The sequence below is a fragment of the Lytechinus variegatus genome, chromosome 12 (assembly GCF_018143015.1).
Source record: "Lytechinus variegatus isolate NC3 chromosome 12, Lvar_3.0, whole genome shotgun sequence".
NCBI classification, from domain to species: Eukaryota; Metazoa; Echinodermata; class Echinoidea; order Temnopleuroida; family Toxopneustidae; genus Lytechinus; species Lytechinus variegatus.
The window spans coordinates 20,022,115-20,036,228 of NC_054751.1; the positions used below are offsets into that span (position 1 = coordinate 20,022,115).

The 14,114-nt window shown below is 37.2% G+C and overlaps 1 protein-coding gene across 1 annotated transcript in view; it reads right to left on the reverse strand.

Annotated features, from left to right (window-relative positions):
* The window catches only part of LOC121424728 (adhesion G protein-coupled receptor A3-like), a 36,469-nt gene that overhangs the window by 6,091 nt on the left and 16,264 nt on the right, over nucleotides 1-14,114 (reverse strand). The window contains exons 3-15 of the mRNA XM_041620480.1: nucleotides 13,928-13,999; nucleotides 10,363-10,532; nucleotides 9,833-10,056; nucleotides 9,129-9,288; nucleotides 8,383-8,588; nucleotides 7,579-7,725; nucleotides 6,111-6,205; nucleotides 4,485-4,728; nucleotides 3,587-3,806; nucleotides 2,889-2,993; nucleotides 2,190-2,293; nucleotides 769-905; nucleotides 196-485 (exon numbers count right to left, since the gene is read on the reverse strand). Coding sequence (XP_041476414.1) covers nucleotides 196-485; nucleotides 769-905; nucleotides 2,190-2,293; nucleotides 2,889-2,993; nucleotides 3,587-3,806; nucleotides 4,485-4,728; nucleotides 6,111-6,205; nucleotides 7,579-7,725; nucleotides 8,383-8,588; nucleotides 9,129-9,288; nucleotides 9,833-10,056; nucleotides 10,363-10,532; nucleotides 13,928-13,999 — 2,174 coding nt within the window. The remainder of the gene's footprint in view (nucleotides 1-195; nucleotides 486-768; nucleotides 906-2,189; nucleotides 2,294-2,888; nucleotides 2,994-3,586; nucleotides 3,807-4,484; nucleotides 4,729-6,110; nucleotides 6,206-7,578; nucleotides 7,726-8,382; nucleotides 8,589-9,128; nucleotides 9,289-9,832; nucleotides 10,057-10,362; nucleotides 10,533-13,927; nucleotides 14,000-14,114) is intronic.

Sequence of the window (14,114 nt, forward strand, 5' to 3'; positions counted from 1 at the left end):
ATATGGCTCAGCTTTAACAGAATGATATGTAATCTTGGACCTGTATAAAACAAAGCTTAGCAAAGACCATTGAACAAATTTTTACAATTGATTACATTGACCACAATGTACAATCAACTGGGATGACCAACGAACGATCAACTGTTAAGCTTTGAGTTACAAGACCCAGGTCTCAAAGAACATCGAACTACTCACCCCAACCAACAAAGTAGAATCTGAGGATGGGCCTAGGAGGAGGGGGGCTCTCTCCCGGCGGCAGAGGGGGTCTGTTGCGCCTCACTAGGGCCTTGCGTAAGTTATTGGCCTGGATCACCATCCATAGAAGAGCACAGATGCTAAAGTAGTGAAGTCCTACCCCAACGATCTGACATAGCAGCACAGGTTCCGTCCACCTGATACCCCCGGTGAAGAAGACTACTAGGAACATGACGGCCAAGCAGATGTTGATCAGGGAGTGACGACACTTGCGCTTCATACGGATGTTGCTGAAGGGGTAAAAAGCATAGAGTTTGAAGAAAGAAGCATTACATATACATTCATACAGCATCTCGTGAAGCAAGTGCTGTTTCTCAAGGTCATATTAAATTTCACTCTCATGATGATAGTTTGGAATGTAAATTTACGACCCCTTTTCAATGTTCTACCAAAGATTTGACCTATAAACTTTAAATGTTTCTGAGCTTTGTGACACCATATCACATCTGCAACTAACAAATGAAATTTACCATATAAGTCTCTTACAACAAAGATTAGGAACTTTGTACCAACCTGTGAAAGCAGACATAGGTGAGGAGTGTGAGGAAGAGAAGAACAAGAAGGATGAAACTACCGATGTAAATAGCAGGATGAAGAGCAGTCGCTGGCCAGAAACCACCAATATACTGCCCTTCTGGATCACTAAAATCCTACGGGAGAAAAAAAAACAAAGAAATTGAAACTGTTATATACTTATAATAAATCAATGTATCCATAATAACAAACTAAAATAAACATCCTCCCTGAATTGTAAATACATAAATTATTTTCTGAATGCATCTATATAAAATTCTTCAGGTGTGTGTATGACAATTTACATACTTTATGCCTATTTGCAGTAGTCTTACATATCCAAGTGAGTGTTTTGAATTTGGAGAGTAGGTTGAATTGAGTTTAAGTTTGAAAATCCACCAAACAAAATCACTGATATACTCACCTTTTCATACACAACAAAAGTCATCTTTAGGCACGAAAATATTATCATGGGATAAATAGGACGTACAGTAAATTATCTACTGTTGTGTTCCGGTTTCACGACCTATTCATACAAATTTTTTTTAGAAAAAAGAACAGGCAAAATTGCATTTTCCATAAAGAACTTATACATACAATTATGGTAACCACTACGAAATGGCCATTATGTATAGCAGCCATCAAAAGATACTACATAAAACAACTCTCCCATTCAACTTTGTATATTTCAAATGCAGAGGGTAAACATTCACATCATATTTGATACAATAACAAGAGGAAGAAACCAAAGTGTTATCCCATTGTCTACTGGATCTAGTTGGTCCCTATAAATAAAAAAAATTTGAAAAATAAAAAACTAGGGAATTACAAGATTTATACCTTTTTTACACTCGCTAAAACCCTGTACTACAGGTGGGGCTAAATTGCCATTTAGCCCCACCTGTAGTACGGGGTTAAGCTTAGCCAACTTTCTTTTTACACAGCATTTTTGCAAAGTGAGCTAACCCCACCATTAGCACGGGATTACTTGGCCCTGCAAAAAAGCAGGTTTATCCCAACAATTGCGGTGCTAAGAGCGATAGTACGGGTTAAGATCGCTAGTGTAAAACGAAAATGGGCTAAGCGCTCCCATTCATGGCCCGCAACAGAGCCGCCCCTGTTGCCCAATCAGAGGTAAGCATAATGAATATTCATGAACAGCGAACACGGCGATGAGAAAAGCGCGCGCCATAAGTCAGCGAGTTGGAAATGGTGCGCTCGTGAATATTCATGAGCTACCACTAGTCCGGGGTTTGCGAGTTTCATGTGTGAAAAGCAAACATTCCTTATCCGGGGCTAGCAACAACAATTTGGCATGTGTGAAAAGGAAAAAAAACAGTACGGGGTTAAGGATAGTACGGGGTTAGCAATAGTCCGGGGTTAAGAAAATCCTGTGTAAAAAGGGTATTAGAGATTGATACCTTAAGAATGCCAAAGTTGGTTAGATGACTGCACTGTACTGTTGTCATATTATCCGTTTTCATTACAATCTTACATCCATCGGATTTCCATTCTCCATGAGTACCTGTACAAAATGAAACATTATAATGATGTCAAGAATGATACAAATAAAAACTTCCAGGAGTTACAATGTATTTGATTCTTGCCAATGTATGTCATTTTTGCAAGAATTGATCTTTATTGACAGCTGTTGCAAGCTATTAAAAACATTGCATAAGATTGGTTGAGAGAAATTTACAACTGTACACTGTAAGATTAATCCAAAGACCTGCAATATACTCATTTCTTCTCCCATATTATTTTGCAAGTGAAAAAAGAGGAATTCAACAATTCATTATGAAAAGAATATAAATACATGAGGCCAAAATTTCTTATATTTTTTCCTTCCTGGAATATGGTTTCAAAATAATCCAATTCCGGAACCGACCTGTAACCATGTCACCACCAGAATTTCATCCCGAGCCTAGACTGGGTAACAAAGACACACAAAATTAAAATGCTGATTTTTCTATCGAATCCCAAACTGGCTTATATCTGTTAGCCAGATAAAATGATAACACTGATTTTCTACACAAGACAGACAGAGAAGGATGATGTTGATTTTTCTACTGATCCCAACTCTAAGACAGACTGAATGAAAATGCTGATTCCAAACTCACCTTCAGATGTAACATCCCAATAGACTGGTGCCTCACTGTGACCTAGGTTCGTAGGTCGAAAGGTCAATGTGACAGGGTCAGTCAGATTGACTACATTGTAATTCTCTGAAAAATTACAGAAAGGAAGAGGTATATATTAGGATTGTGCATATGGACTAGGTTTCTTTTCACCCTTGTCAAATTCGACAATAGATAAAGTTTACATTCTAATGCTTGTTAAACAGAATTTCAATTTACAAAGACAATATTGTATATCATTAGCTAATGGGAATTAAAACAATTGAGAATCTGATTTTAGTACCTAAGGCCAAAGTTATTGGTATTAAAAAAAAAAGATAGGAATGACTCTACAAACATGGACATGAAGGAAATTCTTAGAATTTCATAGAAGTACAAAGGAGAACAAGATCTATTATGCTAATACACTGTCTTTCTTTTGACAGCTTTGTCCAACAGTGAACACATTTGTGATTTCTCTTCATTTTTTCAATAATACAACCTTAAAATACCTATTTTTTAAGAGCTTGGGTCAGTTTCAATAAGACTTGCAACAATAGTAACTTTACTAATGTTATTGTAACTTCCATGAAAATCCTAATTCTGATTGGCTGCTGAGTCCTGTTAGCATGGCAGTTGTCATAACGGCAAAGCTACAACAATAGTGCCTCAGAACAACATATTTCAAGTCCTCAACATACCTATTTTACTGGCGACCACCATTGAAGTGACCTCTCTCTCAGACATGACCATCTGACCCTGCGCTCCTGGCTTCAAGGAAGGGAACAGTCTACCATTCTTGTAGACAAAGAACTGAAGGACCACACCAGGTCGTGAAGACGTCTGACCTGCTGCTGACCTTTGACCTTGGGTCAGACCTTGGAAGATGGTTGGAGGGAGCTGGATGGATGCTTCGATGGGCTGGATAAAAAATTGGACAAGAATATGAAGTAAATTGTTTTCTGCTAATCAGTAGATATACACTTACCATTATGTCGTATGATGTTTTTTCAATAATTAGTAACATTATCAGTTAAATACCCTTATTTTTCTCCTTCCTTTTCTTTTGTAAACCTTATTTCTTTTAATCTTTTTTCAAAAACACCACAACATCTCATCAATTTCTATAGACTAAAGATGAGTGCCATAGTATATTTTAAGCAACATATTTCCTATTTTATCGCATTTACTGGATTTCTGTATGGGAAAAGTTTTTATCATAATGTATTACATATCCATTAATCTACACTCATTTCTTTGTACTTCAAAATAGGGTAAAAACCATAAATGATTAATGCATATCTAGATAAAGAAACAAATCTGCACTCTGGTAGAAACGAATCCTATCCATACAAATACCCAGAATATGCAAGATATTCATGGACTCACCCAACTGAAAAAAAAAAATTTTACCTTCAATATTATTATTCTTTCTATGAAACTACTAAAAATCAATAACAAATGCTCTCATGTAAAACAAATAACTAGCATTCTTTTCTATTATTATTATTATTTGGGGGTTTGTTGCCTTTTACCCAAGAGTATTCATATATTTGATTATATAGTTATTTCTTATGTTTTTTTGGGGGGTGAACTCACCCCTTTTGTTACATCTAACTGTGCCGAAGTGATGTTACTCATGTGGCACTTGACGTTCTGTCGGGAGAAGTCTTCGAGCTGGCCTGGTCCCGGGACAATGGCCGCGCACAGCATCCCGCTGAAACTATTGGTGGTTGGGAGTTTGATGGCACGTACTGCAATGTTGGGGGCGTAGTGCTCGACCTCGATCCCATGCCCATGCCTCAGGATGTTACTGGCAAAGTACTCTAGGGCAGCTATCACTCTGATGATGAAACAGTCAATTCGTGATAAAACGGGATTAAAGATAAGGTTTACTAGAAGTAGAGCTATTGCTATCACTGCTTGAATTTTATCTTTTAAAGCCAAGTCTACCTTAACAACAATTTGATTTAAACAAAGATAGAGATAAGTTTATTAAGTAATAACTATGGAAATTTTGATTTCTTCTTTTATTTTAAACATGGTTTGATATCTTGAACATGGGGACTTTTTTATTATTGTTACTTATAATTACTCGGTCAACAGTAGAAAAATGTCTTTACTGCAAAATCTACACAAATGAAACAGTTTTTCTTCCATTACAATGCAAAATAAATAATTGAATCTGCCATTTGCATATCAACAAAATTGCGTACATGACTATTTTGTAGAATTATGAGAAACTTTGAATTGTCATTTCCAAATCAACATTCTTTTTACTGCCAATATTATATATAAATAAGTTGCAGCATCAAAGTTGCATATATGACTATTTTGTAGAATTATGAAAAATTTTGAACTGTCATTTCCATATCAACATTCTTTTTACTGCCAATATTATATATAAATAAGCTGCAGCATCAATAAATTATGATATTAGATAGCCAAGACAGATAGCCAAACGCGATTGGTCCATAACGCGTCACGTGATATGATCAAAATCAATGTATTTTCCCAGCCGGTCCACCTTCCATGAATATATTGACCAACCGGTCCATGAATATATTTTTCTTCGTGTATGATGCCCTCTGGTGGATTAGATGTTACCATGCATTATCGGCCTGCCTTGGGTCCTGGACCTGGTCTGGGCTCGAACTTGGATTTACATGTAGGGCTAGGCCTAAACAAAGTTGATTTGAATAGAAAAGGGTCATTCACTGCGTTAGACTAACGTTACTTAGATATCTATAGATCAAGATCTAATGTTAGATCTATACCAGGGGCCCGTTGCAGAAAGAGTTGCGTTTAAACGCAAGTCAAAAAATCTATCGCAAGTCAAAAATGCGCGCTGTTGATTGGTTGAAAATCAAGTTGCGCGTGATTTTTAGAGTTGCGTTTGATTGCAACTCTTTCTGCAACGGGCCCCTGTTCAATCAATCGCTGTGAATATCATAAACATGCTGCACGCATCGTTATGCCTAACTTTATCTTCATCATTAGAGGCTATCTAATATAACAGATATTGACTGATGGGATGTGTAAAATAAACATTCTTTGGACCACCTAAAGGATCAATATTTTCCCTCGTGATCATATTTTCCCTCAGCGCTGCGCGCTTCGGGAAAATATAACCCCTCGGGAAAATACAAATCCGGCGGTCAAAAGAATGTTTATATTACACACCCCATTAGTCAATATCTGCATAAAAATACATGATAAACCTACTTTGAGCAAGAACTATCCAGTATCTGACTTTGAGCAAGCAGAGTAGAATTGACCTCCATCAGATTGCTTGCAATGTTTATCATAGTTTGTCCAAGCTGTTGAAGAATGGAGAGAGAAAAAAAATCACTCTTAATCATTCTCCCAAGGCTCAGTTACATGAAAGGAGCAAATGATAGTGACATTGATAAGTATGATTGATAGCATGAATCAACATGAGCCAGGGTAGGAAACAATTTTCATTTTTAGGGGCTATCATTTTCTCTATATTGGGGCAATTGCAGAATGGGGGGGGGGTTATTTCTTTCATTTTAAGGGCTACTTTTTTTTGGGGGGGGGGACAACAGGCTATTATGCAGTGAATGCAAGTAAAGTCTGCCAGAGTTAAAATATTGATTTTATAAATAATTTTTAATGTTTTTTTGTGACAGATCTTGGGGCTACTCTGAGAAGAATGGTTGCTCCAAACATTGCCATTTGGGGGGATTTAAGAGGCTATTTGGGATCTCATGAGAGCATAACTGCCCATCGCCTTGAGTATTTCCTATGCTGATATGAGCAATCAAATCATAAGTATGATCAATCTCTAGGCTTGGTGAAACATCCACCTTAGGCTCTATCATGCAAAGAAAAATTAATAACTGGGTAATACCAAGTGAGGGAAAATAATGGTTAAGCAAGAAATAGAGTAATTAAAGATAGATAAATGTAAGGAGAGAGGTAAAGGAAGAGAGAGGGAGAAATGAGGCAAGTAAATAAAATAGAGAGAATAGGAAGTGTGAAGATATAAAATAACTAATGACAAAATGACAGAGACAAGAGAAACAAAGGTAGACAAGGTAAGAAAATGCAATTACATTTAAGTATTCCTTCAATAACAATAATCATGAAGTACATCCAAGGGATAAAGAAAAACATTTATCTTGCAAAATATTATCAGGAATCCTAATCAATAGATTAGAGTGCTCCAATTACATGAAAAGAGCCCTAAGACATGAATGATAACACGAGTATAAACTGGGTCGTGTTGTTATTAGATAAAGAGCTTGCACGTGATTGAGCATGTCACAGATCTGCCAATAAGACCCAAGGCTGTAAGATGATCTATAAATGACTGCTTTCAGATTCATCTTGCAATTTCTCCTCTCCTCATTCGTGGAAATGGGCGTTAAGGAAATGATGACAGGTGGATGGAAAAAATGAAGTTGAAATGAGTCTCATACATGTATCTCTTCTTATCTTTCAATCAAGTGCTTACTAATACTTCAAACCATCAACCCACATTTTAAAAATATGAATAAAAAGCAAATACATTACATAAAATGTGTGATATACTTCTTATCCAGTATCAGCACAGTACTTAAAAACAAAATATTTTGAGATTATGAGTCCTCAATTTCATAATTTCGGGGGGGGGGGGGGGGAATGATTTTCTGAAAATTATCAGAAATGCAGGAAGAACAATACTCACATCTGTTGTTGTTAATTGATGAATCTTTTCAATGAATCTGGCCACAAAGACCACGTTCAGTTTGTCAGAGAAAGAATGAGCATCTGCCGTGAGAACCTCCACCCTTCTAGCTGATTTAAGTGCAACTGTAGCATTTCTATATGATGACTGTTGGATGTGATGAAAAGAATAAGGGTTACTCAATATGGATTGATAAAAAAAAAAAATTCAATGACTGTTTCAAACAATCTCTTTGAAACAAATTAATGAGGTTAAATACAGATGTTTCTAATCTCACACTCAGGATTATTCGTATTCATAACAATCTAAAATTTTCATTTTTTTTTTGTAGCATTTACTGCATAATGAAATCTTAACAAAATCAGGAACTTAAAACAATGCTCTATGGAAAATATGTAATCTACAGATAACATTTTTGCTTGAATGTCAGCATTTGTGCCAATTTTCATCCACTTGTAAAGTGCCAAAGTGACTACCTACATGTATCACATCTAAATCCCAAACATATATATCATACAAGGTTTTTTAAATATCTCAAACAAAACATAAAAATGAAATTCACATAAAATAAACGTGAACAAAATAAGACTCAGTCAAGAAACAAATCCATAATATATAACTGAAAACAAATTAAGGCATTAAGTACAATCATAATTCAATTTTTTTTATGGAATAAATCCATGACTAATCTAATATTTTTTTGAAACATTGCATAACGTGTTCAAAGCAAAGCTTTATCCTTATTCAAAAAACTGATACATATTCCTACACATAAACAATTAGTTCTGACAAATTCTCTCATACCATTGCCATTTTCTCCAGCATGCGGGTGACCTCATCTGCGTAATCACAGAGATCCGTCTGAGGGGTCTGCCACTGGCCCCCTTCTAAGCAGGTACGTCTCCCTTTTGCCCTTGAGGGATCACCACCAGTGAAGTGAAGACCTCCTCCATACGGGCAGGGCACCTCTGCCGTCATATCAGGTATGGTCGCCTGCCACTGGAAAGTGCCTAGCATAGAGAAGTAATGAACTGCAATCATCAGATTCTGTAGAGTATTGGCATCACTCGTGTCTGATTAGACTGTTTCTACAAAGGCTGATGTTAATGTACAGGTAGGAGCAGTGAACAAAAAAGGATGATGCTTGTATCAGATATAGATATATATTGATGAAATGGTTTTTCGACAAATGTTCATCAAATCATGATGACTCGAGCTCAAACAAATGGGTTGATTAGATGCATACTAACTGTGAATTGAATATTACAATCACCTAAATGTACATTCAGACATGAAAATGCAAGACTTGTTTTGTCATCATAAACATAATAATAAACGTCATTACAGCCACCACATATTTCCGCCTCCTCTTCATGACTGTCAACATCCTTTCTATCTTCACCTCTTTCTCCTCATGGCCACCATCATCATCCCCACCACCACCACCACAACCACCACCATCCCCACCACCACCACCATCATCCCCACCACCACCACCACCATCATCACCTTTCTCCTCCACCTCATCATCCTGACTCTCACTCTCTTACCTTTGTTGTTAGTTGTGATTTCTTCCTGGCAGTTGTGAGACTGATTGATGTGGCCAAACACGTACAGATCCATCATAACATTCTTCTTGCCACGCCCACTACCAGTCATAACTTGACACTCCATCTTCCACAGACCGGTGCTTTGGGTTATCTGTTGAATCTAATCAATCAAAGATCCAGATATTTTAATTGTCTATGAGTTGGCTTATGGAAGTCAAGTTGTTACAAGCTGACTGTATTGAATCGCATAAAGTTTGTCTCAATGTTACATAAAGATCCCAATACAAAGTACTCAGAGTGATTCTGGATAATGTGCAGCAATACTCAAGTTAACTTTCAAAATTCTGAATTTGAATAGCTATTTCTCTTCTAAATATCTTCTCCCATAAAAAATTGGAATAATACTTATTTGTCCTCCTCAAGGATATCAGTTGCTCATTTCTGCCTTTCAAAACACGTAATATCATGCCATGTCTATACCTTTGCATAGTACATTTTAATGAAAGGATAAATTGTTTTGTATTTGTTAAAATCTGTATTGTCTTGATATTGTTAATGTATGTACTATTCTACTGGAAAAAAATGTCCTTTTAACTGAAGGAGCCGCCCAGCATTAACAAAACATGAAACCAAATCAAACCAATTTTACTCTTAGGAACGTCCTAAATTTCACAGCCCCAACTCACCAATGCATGATTACTTACTGTAAGAGTGCTTGTCATGAGAGCCTGGTCCTCCATGATGTGTGTTTCAATGCTGATCCCAGCCGAGGCATTGTTCTCTAGGACCTGCTTGTTCCTCAGCCATACCATCTGCTGGGTCTCATCCAGGTAAGACGCAATGCATTCCAGTGATATGGGATCCCCCTTGAAGACCACCTGGTCGCTGCTGGGACGTATCTCAAAGCGGGACATCTGAAGGGGAAAGTCTGACCGGTCGGTCGGGAGAGAAGAGACAGTGGATGAATCAAGCCTGTAATGACCTTGATATGGTTGACGTACAAACGCTTGTTGTGGCTATCCCCATACATTTTAGGCAATATTTCATGGAGTCAAAAGAATACGTTAATCAATCTTAACATTCCAATAAGCTCTTTTAATTCAGGCAAAGATTCAACCTAGCTAAGAATTCACCAACAGACTGATGAATTTCGGAAATCTTGGAGTTGGTTATATACACAAAATTGCTACTTTCAATTCATTCATTTTATCCTGCTAATCATGAATTCACTTACCACAGTTGAGCTGGGCTTTCTTCAAACTGCTGACCTGGCGGCCGGCGAGAGACTCTGGCACTGCGCAGGTCGTACTGTCGGAGATTTTGACCTTTGGGGTTCGAGTTCGCTTCCATTTCACAATCCAGTCCAACTTACAATCACAGACCAGATACTCTGATGCAAACTCACTGCAAGGAAAGGTGAGAAGGCTTCATTTTAACATCAGGGGCTCCTAACACGAAGCTTAGCAATGATCGTAGAACATTTTGCTACGATTGATTCCATTGACTAAAATGTAGAATCAATCGCTAACCTTTGTGTTATGGGACCCAGAATTTCTACTAAATTTTACTGGAAAGCATTAAAAGATATAATATTTCTTCACAAGACATTGATAAGAACGTCACAACTAATATAACACACAATTTTTACTTGTTGTACTTTAAAGGTATTGTTGATCTTTGAGAGCAGCCGATTAAAAAAATTCTCAAACCAAGATGAAACATGAGTACAAGTGCGTGTATTAGAACTAATAAACACTGAAAACAACCATTATTGAGAATGAAAAGCTAAAACTACAAGGCAAACCCCGATTTTGTAAATAGGCGTCTTATAGACACCTAAATAATACACATAAGTGTATGGGATGACATTAAGATGGTGTTTCCGGTCACTTTATATTTCAATTTTTGAAGCACTAAATAATCATTTTCGAACGCAATTTTTTCTGGGCTTCATTTTTTTAACATATCACAGACACAGGTGACAAGTGTGACCTTCTAGCTCAGATTTTTTAAAAGTCAAACCTATGTTAACCAATCACTTCAACTCTCAACTCATAAACTATGTTTCTATTCAACTCAAAAGGAGATATTTTACAACTGGTACAGAATACCACTGTGTGAACACCTCTCCCCATATCCGGAATATCCTCAAAAAATAATGGCAAGAAAATCTACCCTTAGAGCTACATGTAGAGTACCCACATTTATGGATGCAATTTATAGTCTCTTAAAGGTCACAACAACAGTGAAAAAAAATTAAACCTGAGGGAATCATTTAGAGATGTTACGATGAATTACTATCAGGATAAAATCAAGTGTGAATAAAATCAACAAGTGGTATCTTTGACGATGGATATAAATGGTTATTCAACCCATTTTTATGGGCTCTTCAGTCTCTATTTCCATTCGAATTTGACCTGAAGAGATAACTTCCTGTGCATTGTAAGGACATGTTGATGAGATTTTAGACATTTTTTTTAAAAGCAAATTTTTCTGAAACTATGGATACAAAAACAGTTTATACCTCACTACATGGCTACAAAATTTAAGATTAATAATCATAGGTTTTTCTATTTGTGATTTGATGTGGTAATAGTTTTACAAGAAAAGAGTTGAAATGTTCACTAGGGAATTTGAGGCAAGGCTGACAATACTTTATTAAAAAACAGCCAACAATCAGAAGATGCAAAGCCTTTAATTTGCTACAGTAATCTTCAACAGATGAATAGATCCAATTCAGGGTAAATAATCCTTTCCACTTAAATTTTAAATGTCCCTTGAGATGTCAACTTTGGAGTCACAATGAGGTGCAATTTTTAGTGATAGGATATAATTTTGTTTACACAACAAAGAATACTTTGTAACTACAAAAAGAGATAGGGCAAAGGAATTGAATCATCACCAAACAACAAACATGTTTATTTGTCTCCTTGTACAATATTTGATCAAAGCTTATACATAGCAATGTCCATAATCTCTGTTACATACAAAACTTAGTTATTTGGTGAATGAATTATTATCCAAACATTCTCTAATTTCAAATAGCAAATGAGCATTTCAAATGTGTGATGAGTTGTGAAATATTTCAAACATTTATACTGGAAATGTTCCTGCAGTAGAATTTACCTTGTTCTATAATGTATTTACATGTAATTATCATTGCATTGAATCTAGCACGTGTAAAGAGGTAATCAAACGTTTTTGAAATTGTTGTCACTACTCAGCACATTATAGGATTTTGCTTTTACTCATTAAGGCACAATGTTATTCATTAAGCCCCAGTCACATATAGAGCCCGGACCACCCCGGATCTGATCCGGGGTGGTCCGGGGAGAGATCCGTGTTGGCGCCTTGGGCATCCTTGGAGGTCCGGGGTGGTCCGTGTTGGTCCTTGAACGTCCGGGAGGCCAACACGGCAGTTTTTTACTGTCAAAAACATCCGGCGTCATCCGTGGACTGCCGGGTTGGCAAAGCCATCCGGGATGGTCCGTGTAGGTCCGTGTGGCTGCCGTGTAGGTCCGTGTAGCTGCCGTGTAGGTCCGTGTAGCTGCCGTGTAGGTCCGTGTAGCTGCCGTGTAGGTCCGTGTGGCTGCCTGGAGTATCCTTGGCAGTCCGTGTTCTTTTTTCCCATCAAATCATTACAACGCTATTTACTTTATGAACTTTTCAGTAGTTGTTAAACAGTTGACACAAACATGCTTAATTTATTTAAATGGATGATTAAATGATTCAGGATATTTTCTTACGCTTTGGAGATTGGCCCCAACCTAATATTTGTAAACTTAGTGCATGTATGAATATTTTTTTTCTCTTTTTTTTCTAATATTTACCCCCAACTTTGTCTGTTATTATTATTTCACATTTCATTTTTTAAAATATTTTATATGCATATGTTATGTACCGGTTACATCGAAATTGTACATTAAGTTTTATACAGTTATGCGTCATGACCTGGGCCTATCTTAATTGTTATTATGTTTTCTATAGACTTTGTAAATTTCTTTCCTTTATTGTGATTTCAATGAAGTGATATCAAATCAAATCGAAATTACATTTGTCGTTCAAGAAGTACTTGAAGTACTTAACAACTACTGTTAAAACAGTAAATTGTGTTGTATAAAAAAAAACCAGCGTTTTACTGGTTAAGGAAGTTTTGATATCTTTTTTAAACATAACATGATAATGTTGCGACAAGGATGAGAAAAAATGAACAAATAGATAAATAAATAAATGAATAATTAAATAAATATCAGCTCATTGTTATGAACAGATTTTCATTTGCCGTGCTGGTCAATATAGCTGCCGTGTTGGTCCTTGAGCAGACGTGTTGGTCCGTGTAGCTGACGTGTTGGTCCTTGTAGCTGCCGTGTTGGTCCGTGTTGCTGACGTGTTGGTCCGTGTAGCTGACGTGTTGGTCCGTGTAGCTGACGTGTTGGTCCGTGTAGCTGACGTGTTGGTCCTTGTAGCTGACGTGTTGGTCCGTGTTGCTGACGTGTTGGTCCGTGTAGCTGACGTGTAGGTCCGTGTTGCTGACGTGTCGGTCCGTGTTGACGACATGCTCTGCCGGCATGGTCCGTGTAGATCCGTGTGAAGCTGCCGTGTTGATGCCGTGTTTACAGTCATCCGGGGCAAAACTATCCCGGACCTCCCCGGATCATGCCGGTATTGCCGTGTTGATCCGTGAGGATCCGTGTTTATATGTGACTGGGGCTTTACTAAAGGCACAATGAATTTCAGAATTTAAGAAAATGTACTCATTCCCCCCCCCCCCCCCCCGCAAAAAAAAACTAACAACTTACAGTCTCCTGAGCATGGTGAGGCGGTCAAAGGTTGCTTGTGAAATGGTTGATATCTGATTGTGGGAGAAAATCCTGAAAAAGAAAACGTGAAAATAAATGAAATCGCATTTGATAAACTTATGATTTACAATGTGAGATAAACGAATGTTGGCCAATGACATTGGATCATATCAGTAGCTGTAAGCTT